General features: G+C 42.7%; 1 protein-coding gene across 1 annotated transcript; it reads left to right on the plus strand.

Annotated features, from left to right (window-relative positions):
* The first annotated feature begins 250 nt into the window (after nucleotides 1-250).
* Nucleotides 251-17,229, plus strand: LOC148525541 (gastrokine-1-like). Its single transcript, XM_088470878.1, has 6 exons — nucleotides 251-265; nucleotides 6,870-6,914; nucleotides 8,475-8,612; nucleotides 9,826-9,936; nucleotides 13,571-13,700; nucleotides 17,156-17,229. Exons 1-6 carry the CDS (start codon nucleotides 251-253, stop codon nucleotides 17,227-17,229), a joined length of 513 nt encoding a protein of 170 aa, XP_088327004.1.
* The last annotated feature ends 215 nt before the right edge of the window (nucleotides 17,230-17,444 follow it).

The following is a 17,444-nucleotide window of genomic DNA, read 5'->3' on the forward strand; positions in this document are numbered from 1 at the left end:
GCCTCTGAAGCGATCAGAGGATTCAGAGGGCAGCGTTCCCAGTTACCTTGGTCTACATGCAGGAACTCAGTGAGCTTTCAGTATATCGCGATCAACCTTTTTGCCGGGGCTTGTGGCCAGGGGTCAGGGACAGTGTGTGGGGGCCCCGGGACGACCGCCCCTGTCGCCCTGCCTTTAATCCGGCCCTGACTCTGTAGTACTACTAAAATAAAAATACCTCCTGAAAAATAAAGCTATGAACATTATAATAATGAAGCTCCTAATAGCCCTATTGATTACAGGTAATTCTAGGTTTATATCTTCCCCTTAAATTTTAGGAAGTTTCAAGAATGGCAGCGAGTTCATTAGTCTTAGATGTATACAGCGAGTAAAATAAGTTTTGAACACATCAAAATTTTTCTCAGTAAACATATTTGTAATGGGGCTATTGTAAAGAAATTTTCACCAAATGTTAGCAACAACCCATGCAATCCGCACATGCAAAGCAATCAAACCATAGATGTCCTTAAATTAAGTTATGTGTAATAATGTCAAATGACAAAGGAAAAAAGTATTGAACACATGAAGAAAGGGAGGTGCAAAAAGGCATAGAAAGCCAAGACACCAGCTGAAATCTATCAGTAATTAGAAAGCAGTCCGCCCCTTGTCAATGCAAATTAATATAAGCTGGTTCAGTCCCAACTGATGGCCTATAAAATGGTATTTCATTACCAAGGTGTCACACAAGAAGCATCTCATGATGGGTAAAAGCAGAGAGCTCTCTCAAGTCCTTTGCAACCTTATTATTGCAAAACATACTGATGGCATTAGTTACATAAGGATTTCTAAACTTCTGAATGTTCCAGTGAGCACTGTTGGGGCCATAATCCGGAAGTGGAAAGAACATCATTGCACCATAAACCGGCCACGACCAGGTGCTCCTCGCAAGATTTCTGACAGAAGAGTGAAAAGAAGTATCAAAAGAGTTGTCCAAGAGCAAAGGGCCACTTATGGAGAGCTTCAGAAAGACCTGGAATTAGCAGGTTTCAAAGAAAATAATAAGTAATGCACTCAACCGCCAAGGCCTGTATGCACATTTACCACGCAAGACTCAATTGCTGAAGAAAAAGCATGTTGATGCTTGTATAAAGCTTGCTGCAGAACATTTGGACAAGCCTGTGAAATACTGGGAGAATATAGTCTGGTCAGATTAGACCAAAATTGAACTCTTTGGATGCTATAATAAACACCATGTTTATAGGAGAAATGGCCCTGCACATCACCCCAAAAACACCATACCAACAGTGAAGTTTGGAGGTGGTAACATCATGGTGTGGGGCTGTTTTTCAGCATACAGTACTGGCATACTTCATACGGGTGAAGGAAGGATGAATGGAAAAATGTACCAAAACATTCTTCTGCTGCCATCTACCAGGATGCTGAAGATGAAACAAGGGTGGACATTTCAGCAAGACAATGATCCCAAACACACAGCCAAGGACACTCTCAGTTGGTTTCAGAGAAAGAAAATAAAGCTGCTAGAATGGCCCAGCCAATCACCTGACTTGAATCCAATTGAAAATCTATGGAAAGAACTAAAGATCAGTGGGCCTGATTCAGACCCGCTCGCAAGTGCCATGCGCTCGCAAGCGGGTCGATGGTGGCCCAGTGCGCATGCGCGAGCCCCGGAGTGAGTGCAAAAAGCACTCGCTCCGGCGCTCGCATCCAAAATGGGCAGCTGTTGATGTTGATTGACAGCTGCCCCGTTTGGAAGGCGGGGAAGGGGGGTGGTGGTGGGCGGCCCTACTGACATCACTAGTGATGTCAGTAGGTGGACTTCCTGCTCTAATAGTGCAGGAAGTCCACTGGGGCTTGCAGCAACGAGACCCTACCGCAAGGGTCTCGTCGCAAGCCCGATGGTCGCGATGGTCTTGACCATCGCGACCATCATCATGGCCGTGGTAACCCACAGCTATGCGAGCGGCCAAGAGGACGCAACAAAAGAAAAAACACACGCCCTGATTCAGAGCGAGCGCTCGTTTTTTACGAGCGGCTCTGAATCAGGCCCAGAATCCGCCTATGTAGTGCTCCCCAGTAATGGTCCCCCTATGCAGTACATCCAGTAGTGAGCCCCCGGTAGTTGCCCCCTGTAGTTGCCCCCAGTAGTGAGCCCCCTGTAGTTGCCCCCAGTAGTGAGCCCCCTGTAGTTGCCCCCAGTAGTGAGCCCCCTGTAGTTGCCCCCAGTAGTGAGGCCCCCGTATTTGCCCCCAGTAGTGAGGCCCCCATAGTTGCCCCCAGTAGTGAGTCCCCAGGAGTTGCCCCCAGTAGTGAGTCCCCAGTAGTAAGCCCCTGTAGTTACCCCCAGTAGTGAGGCCCCTGTAGTTACCCCCAGTAGGGAGGCCCCTGTAGTTGCCCCCAGTAGTGAGGCCCCTGTAGTTGCCCCCAGTAGTGAGCACCCTGTAATTGCCCCCAGTAGTGAGCACCCTGTAATTGCCCCCAGTAGTGAGCACCCTGTAGTTGCCCCCAGTAGTTAGCACCCTGTAGTTGCCCCCAGTAGTGAGCACCCTGTAGTTGCCCCCAGTAGTAGGCCCCTGTAGTTACCCCCAGTAGTGAGGCCCCTGTAGTTGCCCCCAGTAGTGTTGGCCCCCACCGCGCGCGCACACACAAACAAAACAAACAAACAAACACTTACCTTTATCCCCGCTCCAGTGCTGCTGCCGTCCATCCCTGGCGTCCGCTCCTCGGCACTATGGTAACACACTCAGCGGGCGCCCGGCAAATGGAGGGTGCAGGGGGTGTGACCGCACCCCCTGCACCCTCCATAGTTACGCCAATGGAGGTGGAGCGCCGATCAGCGGCGCTCCTTCTCCATGCAGCTCCTGGGGACAATGGAGCCAAGTGCCCCCTTTAGGGCTGACGCCCGGCGGCAACTGACTCCATTGTCTCCGGGAGTTCCGCCACTGAATAGCCCCAATACAAGTATATTTACTGAGAGAAATGTTGATGTATTCAATGCTTGTTTTAACTGCTGTATCTTGCCATTCCTTTTCTTCATTTAGTAATAATAACACCTCTATGGGGGTTATGTGATGAAGGAACTGCCATGATTTTGGTAAATTCCAAATTTAAAGCTGCAATAAGGCACAACTAACCATATAACTGATTACTGGCGTTGCTTAAAATTTAAAGTCGAACTTGCTGAATGCACGCCGGTTCCTTCACCTCAGAATTACATAACCCCCTATGTATAAAAACCTTATTATGATGTAGGACGGACAAACAAAACATTTCATGACCAAATGTATAAACATTATAGATAAAGTATATAAAAGCTAAAATACCCCAAATAATGGCCCGTGGTCAGATTTATTTAGTTTTATATATGTTCAGTATGTGCTCTAATAGGCAATATACAGTATGTGTTTTACTAGTCCTCAGGTTTGCAATTAAATCAATCCTGTGGGCTTAAGGACAGTCTATTGTTTGTCAATGTTATGCTTGCGAGTTTCTGTCGATTTTACAATTCACTATCTACTACATCTGGCAAGTTGTATGTTTACCATAGTAAAAATTGAGACATTGAGTTTGGTCATGATAGATAGATAGATAGATAGATAGATAGATAGATAGATAGATAGATAGATAGATAGATAGTGATAGATAGTGGGGAGTTTAGGGCGAGTCTGTCTGGTAAATTGAAACTCAACGTAAACATGCCAGATTTGTTAGATTGGACCTTATTACATTTCCCTCTATGAGTCTCTGTACTAGCAGTGGTCCAAAAGATCATTTAGTGGAGGGGTGGGAATGGGCTCAATAGGAATGAGTTATGCCAACCAGGTGCATTTTAAGAGAGGAGGGGGCCCGTGTGCAGCCACTGTGAGGGTCCCCTCCTCTCTGGCTTTTTCCCAGAGTCTAATGCGCATGTGCAGGTCTTCGGGAACATGGTGCCCGTGCCTTATTCCCGGGGGCATCATTATCCCAGTGATTAAAGTCTGCAGAACTGCCCGACATGGGACTCCGGAGAGGTAAGTATACTAATTATATGGGTGCAAGGTATGCGGTGTGGATTCCGGTGCCTGGACTGGACCAATGGGCCTGTGTGCACCGCACACTCAACACCCGTTATAGATATGCCGCTGGTGCCAACCTATATATGGAATGATTCATAAAATAAAAGATAATAATAATGATTTCTGGATACTTATCAGGCCAGGTCCTTTAGACACAAGCCTAGAATTCTATAGCAAGTATATTGTACAGATGAGAGGTTGCTTTTTGAGAAAACCAAACACACCCGGGGTTCCAAGTCGAACCGAGTTCCGGTTCGGAATCACTTTGGGATTCCGAGTAGAACTGAAAAACCAGATCTTGTGTATGTAGTATTGTATTTAAGTCCCTTCATCGTGATTTCAGGTAAATGACTGCAAATTATTGATGTTTGTAATACTATAGGAACCAAAACAGGTCCAGGTTACATGACTTTAGGTGTTTTTATCCATTTTTAAAGAAATCCAAAACCGGAAACCGAACCAAAACACTTGAGGATGGTTTTGGAAAAGCAAAACACGGTGTCCGCACACATCTCTAGTATATTTACAGTTTTATCTTCATTTGTAAGAAGGACACATATTCTGCACAATACTTCACATATTAAGAATAATATATATAATCTTTCTTTTATTCACAGTCCACTCATTGGATGACACCTGCTATGCCTCAGTGGGAGAACGTGGTAATATGTAAAATTACCAGATACAAGTTAATACTACAATTCTTACATTTTCAGGGTCAACGCCAGAGGTGTAAGCGTTAAAATGTCCAACATACCCAGACAGGATGCAGTCATGTGACTGGCGGCCGCAAAAGCTTATGGGTACTGTCACATACCAACTGAGTCTAATATTAAATAGACCCAAGGTAAATCACAGTATCCCTATGTGGAGATTAACTTTACTGAAAGCCTTATCCAGCAGATATATTGGGTAACCCCTCTAGACAAGGGCAGCAAATACAATTTTTGACTGCTAATAAAGTCATGTGTCTGGGAATATGTTTTATTGACTAATTCATTATAAGAAAAGTAATTTGTATTTTTTAAACAATCTAAAAATTAACAAATATATTTATTTTTGGAATCAAGAAAAAGGGTATATTCTAAAGACTAAAAGATGGTTACCCAGCAAATCAAAAGGCTAATATAAAAGTGGCTTAACTATCTGTAAAACACATTTATTATGAGTAAAATATAGTATTTTAGATTTTTAGAATTGGTGACACATCTCCAATTTGTTGTTTTATTAATGGCAGTACAAAGTATCTAAATGATATGGAATGAAGATGCAGACAGTTACAGGGCTGCCAAGAGCCGCGCCGGCCCCGGGTGAAGGGGGCGTGGCCTGATCGCAGGTGAAGAAAAAAAATGCGCGCTGGGGAACGGGGGCGCTGTGAGCCCAAACAGCAAGCAGTCTCCCTTTGCAGCCCAGCACACAGCAGCATGTGCTGGGCTGCTCAGCTGACAGGAAGGGGGGGGCGGCATCGGACCTGGGCCCCTCCAGCAAGCCCGAGTCTGGGTAATTAGTACCCACTCCCCCCCCTTTGGCACCCCTGGACAGTTATGATGTTGCCTTTCATAACAACAATAACAACACAATAAAGGAGAACAAATCAGAATATAGTACAACATCTTATCTCCCTTCACTGGGGAATGGTCTTAAAGTGGCTGGAATATATCATATTGACAATACAGCATACACAGTGCAGGTAAATATTTCATTTTAATTTTTATGTATATATGGGTCAGCAATCCCGTAATCGATAGAGTAGCTTTTTAAGGCAGTTTTTGTTTGTTATATTTCAAGTGCCATTATGGGTTGTGTGACAAAAACACTGGAATGGTTGTCAAGGGGAGATATATATGTCCCAGGTTTTAACTTCTGGCTGGTAAATAGATGCTGATTAGCAGCCTTGATTGCAGACCACCTGTGAGAGGCTGATAAAAGGTGTGTCAGTCTCTGTAGTCAGCCTTTCACTGCTTGGGGAACAGGTCAGGGGCCTGTTGAGATACACTGTGATTACTGAATGTAAGTGCTGTACTAAAGACTTCTGTTTTGTGAGAAGGGATGTTGGGTCCTTCCACTTTGTTAGAGGGAAACCTTTTGTTTAGTTAGAGACAGACAGGCCAGGATTTACTTTTATGTTTTGTTTATTTTTGTGCTGGTACTAAAACTAGCTGCAGTTACTTGTACCAAGGCCCTGGACTGGTGTACTATACTTGGCTGCATGGCAAGTGCAACCATATACCTCAAGAGACAGCATCCTTATCCCTGATTTTGCCACAGTGTTATATCTATATGTAATTTCCCCTAAACTGTCTCCTGTAAACCAACATCACATCTGCGACTGAACCTTGGATCAAAAATATCTTAATGATTCTTTAAAAAATTCCATTATATCTTGACCTTTTTAGTTATACTTACTAAACCTCACCTTCAGCATGTAGCACCAGATTTAGGACACTGTATAGGAGATTGTGCTTCAACAACGTGATATCAGCATATATTTGTATGGCTTATTTTTTAATGAATATGGTACACATAGCTGGGCAGAACCTTCCCCTCCTTTATCTGGGTCCAGCGTATCAGCAGAGATAGTGAGTGTGTACTCCCATTCAGAACAGTAAACAAGGGATTTTTTACTGTTCCTTAAGCAAATACAGCTTTTATATATAATATATAAAGTGAATTGGACCATACCTTGCTGCATCCACCTTTCGTACCAAGACAACACTTCACAATGAAATTCCTGGTGAGAATATTTTGCTGGTTTATCATAGTGTGAAATCTCTGACGGGTCTTTCTAACAGCAATTCCCTTTGTTCCCTCTCTCAGATCGCCCTCCTGGGAGTCTTCCTGACTCAGGCCCTCGCAAATGATGTAAGTAAATACAGTAGATGATGTGATGTTTACCTGGAACTGGTTTCATACACTCATGCATGGACTTAGCAGTGACTTCTCCCTAAAATATTGCTGAGAAATTGTAGGGGTGGAGATTTTGTTGCCGTAAAGTATAGGGCTGTCTGTATTTCTTTTAGGGCATTTGAAGCTGTAAGTACATATTGAGGGATAGATACATATAACTATTTCTGCACAACAAAATTGTGAAAAATAACCCCCCATCAAAAAGGAACAGGCACTAACACTGCACTAATACTGCACATAAATGTGCTCCGAACACTTTGGACTTGTTCAGTGCCAGGTCTTACCTGGCATAGGATAAGTGCCTATAGTGCTGTCTTTTCTGTTGCTTTTGCTCCATGCCATAGCAGGTCCCACTTAAATGCAGTGCCTTATTTATGCCCATGCGCTTCCTGTACCAAGTCAAGTGCTCACAACCTAAGGTTATTATATTGAATATTGTAATTCACAAAGTAGTTTTAAAAATGATCCTTTATTATCTTTATTCAGTGTCCCATCACTACAGAGAAACCAGAAAATCAGAATTGTTTCCTTACAATTTACTGGCCCACAAACAATCCAATTGATGGCATGTAGTATATGACATTTCATCATGAAAAAGTAATTTTATCTTTGATATGTCCCTAACCTATTTACTTGTGAGCGGAAGAATCCAGAGTCCTTCTTTATTCAGCACAATAGAACTTGATTGGCAGCTAGGACTACTGTTTTTTTTCTACACTGCTGCGACAATGTCACATTACTCTTCCTATGACTAGCAATGTAGGCTAGATCTACAGTAAGCAGGGTCTTTACATATTGCTGGGAATTTACCTGTCACCTTTCGGTGCTGCTTGACTCTCTTCACAGAAAGGAAGTTCCAACATAGGTGCTCTAAGGCTGGGTACACACCTAAAGATTTTCTGTCCAACCATCCAACTATTTGATTGGTTGGAATGAAAATCTGGTAATGTATGGGAGTAAATGATGATCAGCAATTTGCTCCTAAATGCCAGAAAACAGATGAAAATGGTCGTCAGACAAATTTGTTAAATGTTTGATCTAAACAATTTGTTCAAATAACAGTTTTTGATAATCTTTAGGTGTGTACCCAGCCTTAGACACACTTAGGGCGGGATGTACTAATGCCAAAATGCGGTTAAATGAAACCTGACGTTTTCTGACGTTTGACCACATTTCTCATATGTATCAAGCTCCAGAAAGCGACAAAAACCTTTCACTTTTACTGTTTCAGATAAGATGATAAGTATAATGGTTTTTATGAATAAGGACAATGTCATATGGACATTTTATACTGTAGTTATTTCCTAATTTGGAAGCAAAGCAGCAGATTAATGAATATAAAACGATGGCACAGCAGGAGGAAGGTTCATTATCCACCTATCTAAAAGAATGTCACAGGCAGAGGGATTGATATGAAACTTGTACAGATAGCATGAATACAAATGAAATTGTGTAATTAATAACTATACTCAAGACTTCCCATTTAACCCTTGAATTACATGGTGTGTGCTCTAGAACGTCAGAATCAACAACTCAGGAAATGACGGTGGAAGTGTTTCCCAGCAAGTCAACATCAACAATCAGGACAACATAGCAAATATCAACAATATGAATGGCTGGAACTCCTGGGACTCCGTCTGTGACTTTGGCAATGTAAGTGTTCTTTAATACATAACCAGAAACTTAACTGAAAAGAAAATAGGAGCATGTATTCTACATATGCATGCATTAAACAAACATTCAGGGGACAAATTGGGAGATAATAGACTACAGTACAGTAGCTTACATCCAGCTAGATAGAAAAGTAAAAATTAACTTTTGAAAACTGAAAATTCAGTTATTGGGTAGTTCCGTCATATGCGATCAGAGGCCCTGATTCAGAGCCGGTCACTCTGACAGAGCGCTCGCTCTGAATCAGGGCGTGTTTTTTTTTTTTAATGGAGCAGCTTTCTGGCCGCTCGCATTGCTGTGGGTTGCCACCCACAGCTAATGCGAGCGGCCAGGATGATGGTCGCGATGGTCAAGACGATCGCGACCATCGGGCTTGCGACGAGACCCTTGTGGGTCTCGTGGCCGCAAGCCACAGAGAGCATTCAGCTCTAACAGAGCCGAAAGTTCTCCCACTGACATCACTTGTGGGATCACTTGTGATGTCAGTGGGGCCACCCCCAGACGGTAGGCGTTCTCATGGGAACGCCTCCGTCTGGGCAGCCACACCCCTGGCCCGCCCACTAAAGGGGGCATGCTGTCACCCAACATCGACAGCACGCCCCCTTTGGTGCGAGACCCCGAGCGACGGGTTGGCCGTCGCTATCCAGGTCTCGCTCTCCGTCGTGCGCATGCGCTCTGGGCCACCATCGACCCGGTTGCGAGCGCTCAGCTCTTGCGACCGGGTCTGAATCAGGCCCAGAGACTGTTATGTTCCTGAGGTCAGGTGGGTCACACTATCAGGTAAAGCCCTTCTCGCTCCTGTCTGAATGGAAAGTCCTCAATACTTTGGGAGTGAGAAGAGCGTCACTGGACTGTGGTAGGCTTTAGCGGTGGGACCAGATCAGGTGGGGAGCCAGACCTCAGGTAAGTAATGTTCTGTGACTTACAGAATTTCACTCATAGCTGAAAATGAAGTTCTGAATGAGTCTGTACTAAGGTCAATCTTTGAATGAGCCTATAAGATCAACCTGATCCTCTATATTACAGTGAAATAGAATACTGTGCTGCAATTGGTTACTATGATCTTCTGTCACATACATGCGATACATGACTAGTTGACTATATGCAGGCAGGAAAAGGTTACATATCACATGTGTATGGGTATTATACAGTTGTTCAGGTTCCTGCACCTATTATCTATCTACTTATACTACAGGGATTTGCTGCTACCAGACTGTACAAGAAGAAGATCTGTGTTGTCACCAAGATGAAACCAACCTTCCCCACCCTCCAGCAGCTCAGCATCATTGCCAAAAACAAGCAGCAGGTAACGTGACATAGAGATTAAAACACGGGAAATACTATAGCAGTAATTATAAAGTCTAACACCCATAGTGGGCCTATAACATGCAATTACCTCACACTTTATAGTCCTGTTTTATGATACCAGCAGCAGCATCTGATGCAATATATGCCATTATATACAGTTCTTTATATATAATTCATGCTTCCATTTTTATTATTCTGTTATCCATGAAACATGAGGAGAAGCAGTAACAATGTTTGCCCTGGTTTATCAGCATACATCTAATCTACAGTATTAGTGACTAAGGGCCTGATTCAGCAGCGATCACTAATGCAACTATGAACGCCGTTACATGGGCGTGCATAAATTAGCTACTGCGACTGCATACGCAGCATGAGAGCTCTCTACGTGCGAGGAGACTTGCCATATCTGCGGCTGGTCACACCTGGTGTAAATGCTGCATGACTGGCCGATGTGCGTTGATGGTACCGATGTTTAGGCAGAAGAGCGAGGATGGATATGAGAAGGCAGTAGTGGGCGTCTTTATACCGGCTGTGCTTTGGCAGGCATTAGCATATTTTCGCAGCTGAGCTCCGTGCAAAACCGCAGCTGCGATCTCATTAGCAATCGCTGCTGAATCAGGCTCTAAGACCAGTTTTAGGAAACCTGTGGCTCTCAGGATGTGGTGGAACTAGATTTCCCAGCTTTCCGTTCCAGCATAGGGCGGCAGGGCATGCTGGGAATTTTGGTACCACCTCAGCTGGATGCCTATTTGCCTATGTATATGTACAGACATTACATGATCCATATACTGGCATGTACACATAGTTTCTCTATATAGAACCTGAGGGGAAGTGAAGAGGATACATATAGTAAGAGAGTTGTTACTAAGAGGAACAAAACTCTTTTCATCTCCATGGAAAAGTCAGTAATAAACCATACTGTGATAATCCATGTGGCTATTGGCAGAATTTGTTCTGTCAGTGCCAAAAGGCTTAAACAACAAACTAAATAATCACTCTTATTACCCAATACAGAAATAAAGTTCCATAGGCACAAATTGCAGATGAAAATATGCATTAATAAACTATAAAGCAAATATAACGGGTTGGGTATGAAATACCAACGGCTTAAAAGCCGTCGGTTCAAATCCCGACCTTGTAAGCCCAACAGATCATAATCCCAATGCCGCATGGTAAGTATATTTAACCCTCCCCTCTCCCCCCCCTAACCAGTGGCTAACTCTAAAAATCCGGGGGTGGTGCCTAACCCTAAGTCCCCCTCATGGTGCCTAACCCTAACCCCTCCTCCCCGCACTCTAAACCTAACCCTGCCGGGGCGGAGCCTAACCCTAACTTCCCCCTGGTGGTGCCTAATCTTAACCCCCCTCCCCCTAGCCTAAACCTAACCCTCCCGGGGGGGTGCCTAACCCTAAGTCCCCCCGGGAGTGCGTAAACCTAACCCCCCTAGCCCTCCCCCGTAGCAAATAGGTCATAATGCCTGGCTAACCTACATTCGGTATGCCGGGGCTTCGGAATTTCAGCACGGGGCTAATGATATATATATATAAACGCCTATCTTTAGTCCCATGCCAGGCTTTCAGTGTCGGGATTCTGGCGGTCGGCATCTCGACCGCCGGCATCCTGACTACATCCCATAATAACAGTCATAATCTGCATGTATTATCAACACTTACACTGACGCATCCATTTTCTGAAGTAGATACCACTAGTGCTAAAGGAATACAATGTCAACATGAAGAGCACAAAGTAAAATTGCCTTATTTTAAAATATTTTCAATTATATTACAATTTGCAACTGTCACATTAAATGTAACATATATTAGACACTATGCTGTAACTGCTGATCATCTAAGATGCCATTGATGATGCTGTATGATATGAAAAGTGGCATCTTATTATAGTCAGGATAGGAGGTGTACACTGTTACTATAGTAATGTATTAAAAACTTTGCATCAGCTATTAAACTTCTATTCTACTGTTTCCCCAGTAGTGCAGCAGGTACATTTGTGTGCTATAAAGCTTATATTAGTTCGCCTCAGTCTCCAATAAAATCTATTAAGGGATAGTTTGCTTTGAAAACAGATTTTATTAAAATGCAGTTATACTACTGACAATATTATAACCATACTTTGCAGCTGTCCTTATTTTGGAAGGATAGTCCCCATTTTTCAACATGACCCCTCTTTAGGTGAGATGTACTGTATATACATTACATTGTGATGCGAAAATTCTCACACTATACTATCTGGTCATTGTTATACATCGGCAGCAGTGAGCATCCTGTCCCATTCTTCATTTTTATTTAATTTCACTTCCATTTCAGTGTATCAGAGCAAAAATAATTTACTTTAAAAGGCAGAGAAACATAGAACCAGACAGTCTTCAGTAACATAAAACATTAAAAAATAATACAGTGTAATGTGACTCTACTTGTCAGAGAGGTTATATCAGTTTTTTCCAACAGCAGTAACATTTATATTACATACTAGCTGTAGTACCCGGCGTTGCCTGGGATTTTAAGAATGTTTGTTTACACATCATCCTCCAACCAACCCCTCCTTAGGCAGGCCTCACGAAAAGTGTGACAAACTTCCCCATTAACAGTCCTAAGGTCTTCAAAGGAAGTAGGACCTGTAATGGTGTAAAGCAAACTTTGGAGATAGAAGCATTCAAAATTTGTGGGATGTACAGTGTAAACACGGACAAGAGCTTCTGTTGCTCTGATACCAGGATGACCATCTACAGCGACTACCTGTTTTCTGCGCAGAAAGACTTTTCGAGAAGCATTCCATGTGTAATATTTTGGCAGCTCACAGTACAGCTGAGTCCTTGCTAAATCATCATTTTGACACAGTTCGAAGAAAGAAGTCAATGTTGATGAGTAATTTGGTACAGTCAGAGAGCTGAGAATGCTGGCAAAGCCTGCTAAAGCTCTCTTCGATAATAAACATTAAGATCATGACAAAACATGATAACACAAAACGCTCCGAGGCCCTACCCATATGCCGTGAGGCCCCACAATGAGCATCCAGCAAAAATTGTGTTTTTTAATTAATTAAAAATTAACAGTAATTAATTTCAATTTGCATTTTTTTTTAGTTGCCTCCGCCGTGTTTTAATACGCTCGTATGTAAAATTTCACGATCTTTGCTTGTAAACTGTAGATTTGTATAGAAAGACAGAGGGACAAATTTTCTCTTTTATATAGTAGAGAAGATTGAAAAGAAAAAATAGTAGATAAGCTAAATCCTTTTCTAATTTCGCACATGACCTGTAGAGGGCGAATGCTAAGCAAAAATTGTGTATTTTTAATTAATTAAAAATTAACACTACCTCTAATTAATTTCAAATTAAAATTTTTGTAGTTGCCTACGCCGTGGTTAAATACGCTCGTATGTAAAATTTCACGATCTTCGCTTGTAAACTGTGGATTTGTATAGAAGGACAGAAGGACAAATTTTCTCTTTTATATAGTAGATGGCATGTGAATCACATTTTGAACTAACTGATCCTTTGTGGATTTCCTAGTTGTATGTAGGATTTGATATGTTACAGTATATACTTGTTAAATGACATAAGTAGTATTTCTGTGTTGAGTATAATTTACAATATGTGAATTTGTCATCTCTAGACCCCAGCCAACGCCCAGCTGGTGACCTACACAATCAACCAGAAACCCATTGTTCACATTGAAGAGTATGGCAAGCACATTGAATCTCTGTGCAGGGGCATGCCAGCCTACACTGCCCAGGAGATGCCCAGTAAGTATTATTACTATACATATACAATAAGACATAAAGCTCTGTATCATCCTGTGCCAAACCAATCAGATGCATGCACTAAAATTGAGCAGATTTATATAGCTAAAAGGCATATGTCTATGGATACAAAGAGGGGAATTTAATTCTGGGTGATCTGGCACTGTGATGTTCTACTGAGCACATGCCTGAGAATTATAATAGCCCAGTATCTATAATTGCTCTTCCCCCACTCTATGGAACACAAGGTAACTTGTCGCTGTTGGTGACCACAAGGCCCAATGCTATTTCTAAAGCACTTTTCTGGCATAGCATGGTTAATGGCATCCCTAAAACATTTTCTGGGCACAGTCTGGTTATTGAATTCTCCCCAAACATTATTAAGTAATGGTAACACCTGCTGGACACCAATGAGTTACAGTTTCCTTAGTAATCAAGGTGAGAAATTAAGATTTGTTTTTTTCTCTGGTAGCAGCTATGTGACAAAAGACATTCAGTGTCAGGAGCAGAATTTTGCATTGTGGGGCCCAGTAGGAAAACTGGCTTAGGGCCCTTCGAGAGTGCTCTAGCTATCCAGGTCCCCCCGCCTAGAACTTTACATCATAGTTCATTAGATGATTGTGAAAATGATGGGACTCAGGGAGGATGTATCAAACCTTCTAAATAGTTTAGAAGTTGCTCATAGCGACCAATCAGCTTCTAGCTAGCATTTGTCAAGTACATTCTATCAATTAATAGGGAGAAGCTGATTGGTTGCTAAGGCTAACTTATCCACTTATCCTGTATTTAAAAGGTACATTTCCTCTCAAATAATAGTTTTGCACATTTATTATAGTGCTATGGGGGAGATGTATCAAACCTTGGAGAGAGATAATGTGGAGAGAGATACGAGGGGTGTGCAATAAATTTGTAAATGTGCAGTGCATAGGTAGAGTAGACACAATCTGACTGCCTGGTTTGCCAACACTGAGGACACCGTTGTTGCTGTATGTGCCATAGTTGATGTGGATGCCAGTTAGAGAAGGAGATAGGCATCTCATTGGCATCCATCTGCTCGATACTCTACGAAAAGCTTGGGCTGAGCAATGTTTCTGCACACTGGATGCCCCATCAGCTGACTCAAGAACAGAAGGAGGCTCGGCTGACTTGGAGCTGCAACATACTGGCCAGGTTTGATAGCGGTCATTCAAGCTCTGTCTGGGAGATCATCAGTGGCGATGATTCCTGGATCAACACTTTTGACCCCGATGCCAAACAAAAGCCGGCCCAGTGGACGCCAGTTAGAGGTGCGCCACCATAGAAGTTCTGACATGAGCGCAGCGTGAAAAAGCAGATGGTGGCTGTTTTTGTGGCCAGAACTGTTCATGTAGCCACTCGTGCTGCAGTGCACCATTACTGGGGACTGGTGCTCCAAACAATGCCTGCTGCAAGTTCTGGAAGCCATTTCCAGGCACCATCCAACATCTCGCACTCGTGGTGCCCTTCTCCATCATGACCATGCACCTGTCCACAAGTCCAGGAAACTGGGGGATTTTCTGGCCCATGAATGCATCCAGGAGCTTGGTCATCCACCGTACAGCCCAGACTTGGCGATTTCATCGTGTTCCCACAAATCAAGCTCAAGGTGCATGGGATTCGGTTTGAGTCACCGGAAGCTGCAGTAGAGACCTTCATCCAGCATTTAGAAGACATACCTGCTTCATACTGGTCCAACTGCTTCACAAAGTGGTTTGAGCACATGCAACTTTGCATAGACTCCTCTAGTTTATACTTTGAAAAGATGTAATTTTCACTTTGTTTTTAAATACAATACTTTTTGCGGAATGTACTAAGATGAAAAATGTGGTAAAACTACCGTAAATTATGTTATCAGCTGTTCTACTGCATTTCCCATATGTACGAGTAGGAGTCTTCAGATGGTGTTACCAATAAAAGCCTGTGGGCTTCTTTTCGGGATGCCCTCTGAGAGGGATCCCTCCCAGCTCCCCCTGTAGCGTGCACGTCCTCCTGCCCATGCGCAGAAGGACGCTAGAGGGACTTCTGGGTGTTAAACCCGAAAGTTCCTCTCGCTGATGCTATCGCAATGGACAGCTCTTATCAGTAGAGCTGTCCTTTGCAATTTAAATAACATTTCTAAGTACATACCAGGGTAATTAACCCCACTATGTACCTGATAAGAGACGGGATGTACCACATCGCAGATGCGATGCTTAGTCCATCCCGCTCTTTTTTGTGCATCCGTAAACTTATTGCACACCCTTTGTAAAGTACCAACCAATCAGCGTTTGTCATGTTACAGGTTATGTTTGAAAAATGACAGGAGCTCATTGGTTAGTACTTTATTTATCTCCACTTTATCTCTCTCCAAGGATTAGTACATCTCCCTATATTATATAAGTTTATACAGTAACCTTATTCTCAGAACTGCATATGTGCTGCCAGACTTCACTCTTTATTTTTGCTTTATAGCGATGTTAGTGAGTTTCCTACTACTTCTCTGCTTCATTCCTCACTCCTTCATCTTAGTTTCTGCAGCCATAGATTAGACCACCATTCACAATACACCCAGGGATGATCTTAGCATATATAATCGCCACCAGTATATATACCTGGCTCAGACCCCGCCTCATCCATCCATTGGTTACTGGTTTTCTACTGTATTCAATACAAACTACTTTTACTTACACATAAGGCTGTTAACCAAACCACACAACATACATCTCTTCACTCATCTCAAAATATTTCCCAACCCGACCTCTCCGCTCATCCCCATGCATTACTTGCTTCCATTCAAGGTTACAAGACTTTTTTCGGGCTGCACCCACTCTGTGGAATGCCCTCCCACGCACAATAAGACATTCCTCTAGTCTCCAAACCCTCAAGCGTTCCCTGAAAACGCAACTCTTCAGACAAGCTTATGAGATTCCAGAAACGTCCACATAACCTTCATAGCTTCCATATCTAATCACATCCCCTTTCACATACCACACATATTGTAACCTCACACATAGTCTTTCATTCATATCCTCCTTACCTTTGGCCAACATTTGTGTGTGACTGGATCATACAGCCCACCCAGAAACTCTGCAATCTGTATAAAAAAAATACATAGAAATATCTCAACCGATGGGAAAAAGTTTATGATAGATGTATATACCATATTATATTTAATATTAATATATGAATGTATATGTTCAACCAATTATTAAATGTTTTTGATATATAAATGATACATTGATACTGCAAAGCGGGCAGGGTACTTCCTCTCTAACTGATGTGGCCACTAGACAAATCTGGATCAAGGTAGATCTTACAATGGCAGTTTAACTCTTTCTCCATATCTCTTCATTTACCAAGATTCCTATTGCATGTCTAATGACACTTGGCCTTACGCCCGGTCTCTTTGTCCTATATGGGGACATACATCTATTGCTGTTGTAACAAGGATATCTTTTCAGGTTTCGGTGGAGAGTTTTCACTCTGCAGCGCCAGCAGCATCATCACAATTTTGGGAATCAGCTTCTGTTTTTAAGATGTGAATACAAAAGACCCCTGCCCATTGAAAGGAGACATGTCGATACCCTCCTCCAAATTTTTGAATTGTGGATCCTTTTAATATTCCCTAAATCACATCTAATAAAAACGTTTTATCTGCGGCTGGTGGCTACTTGTGTCTTCTTCTAAAAACATGTTAATAAAATAATGATAAAGAACAGTGGACTCCAGAGGAGGGGCTGCAGCGCAGTC

Source organism: Taudactylus pleione, unplaced genomic scaffold (genome assembly GCF_031769625.1).
Source record: "Taudactylus pleione unplaced genomic scaffold, aTauple2 ptg000105l, whole genome shotgun sequence".
Taxonomy (NCBI): Eukaryota; Metazoa; Chordata; class Amphibia; order Anura; family Myobatrachidae; genus Taudactylus; species Taudactylus pleione.

Bases quoted from the DNA above. Each gene is read 5' to 3' on its own strand.
- LOC148525541 (XM_088470878.1), top strand. The intron at 6,915-8,474 runs GTAAGTAAATAC...TGTGTGCTCTAG, and splicing joins CTCAGGCCCTCGCAAATGAT to AACGTCAGAATCAACAACTC. The intron at 9,937-13,570 runs GTAACGTGACAT...TGTCATCTCTAG, and splicing joins TTGCCAAAAACAAGCAGCAG to ACCCCAGCCAACGCCCAGCT.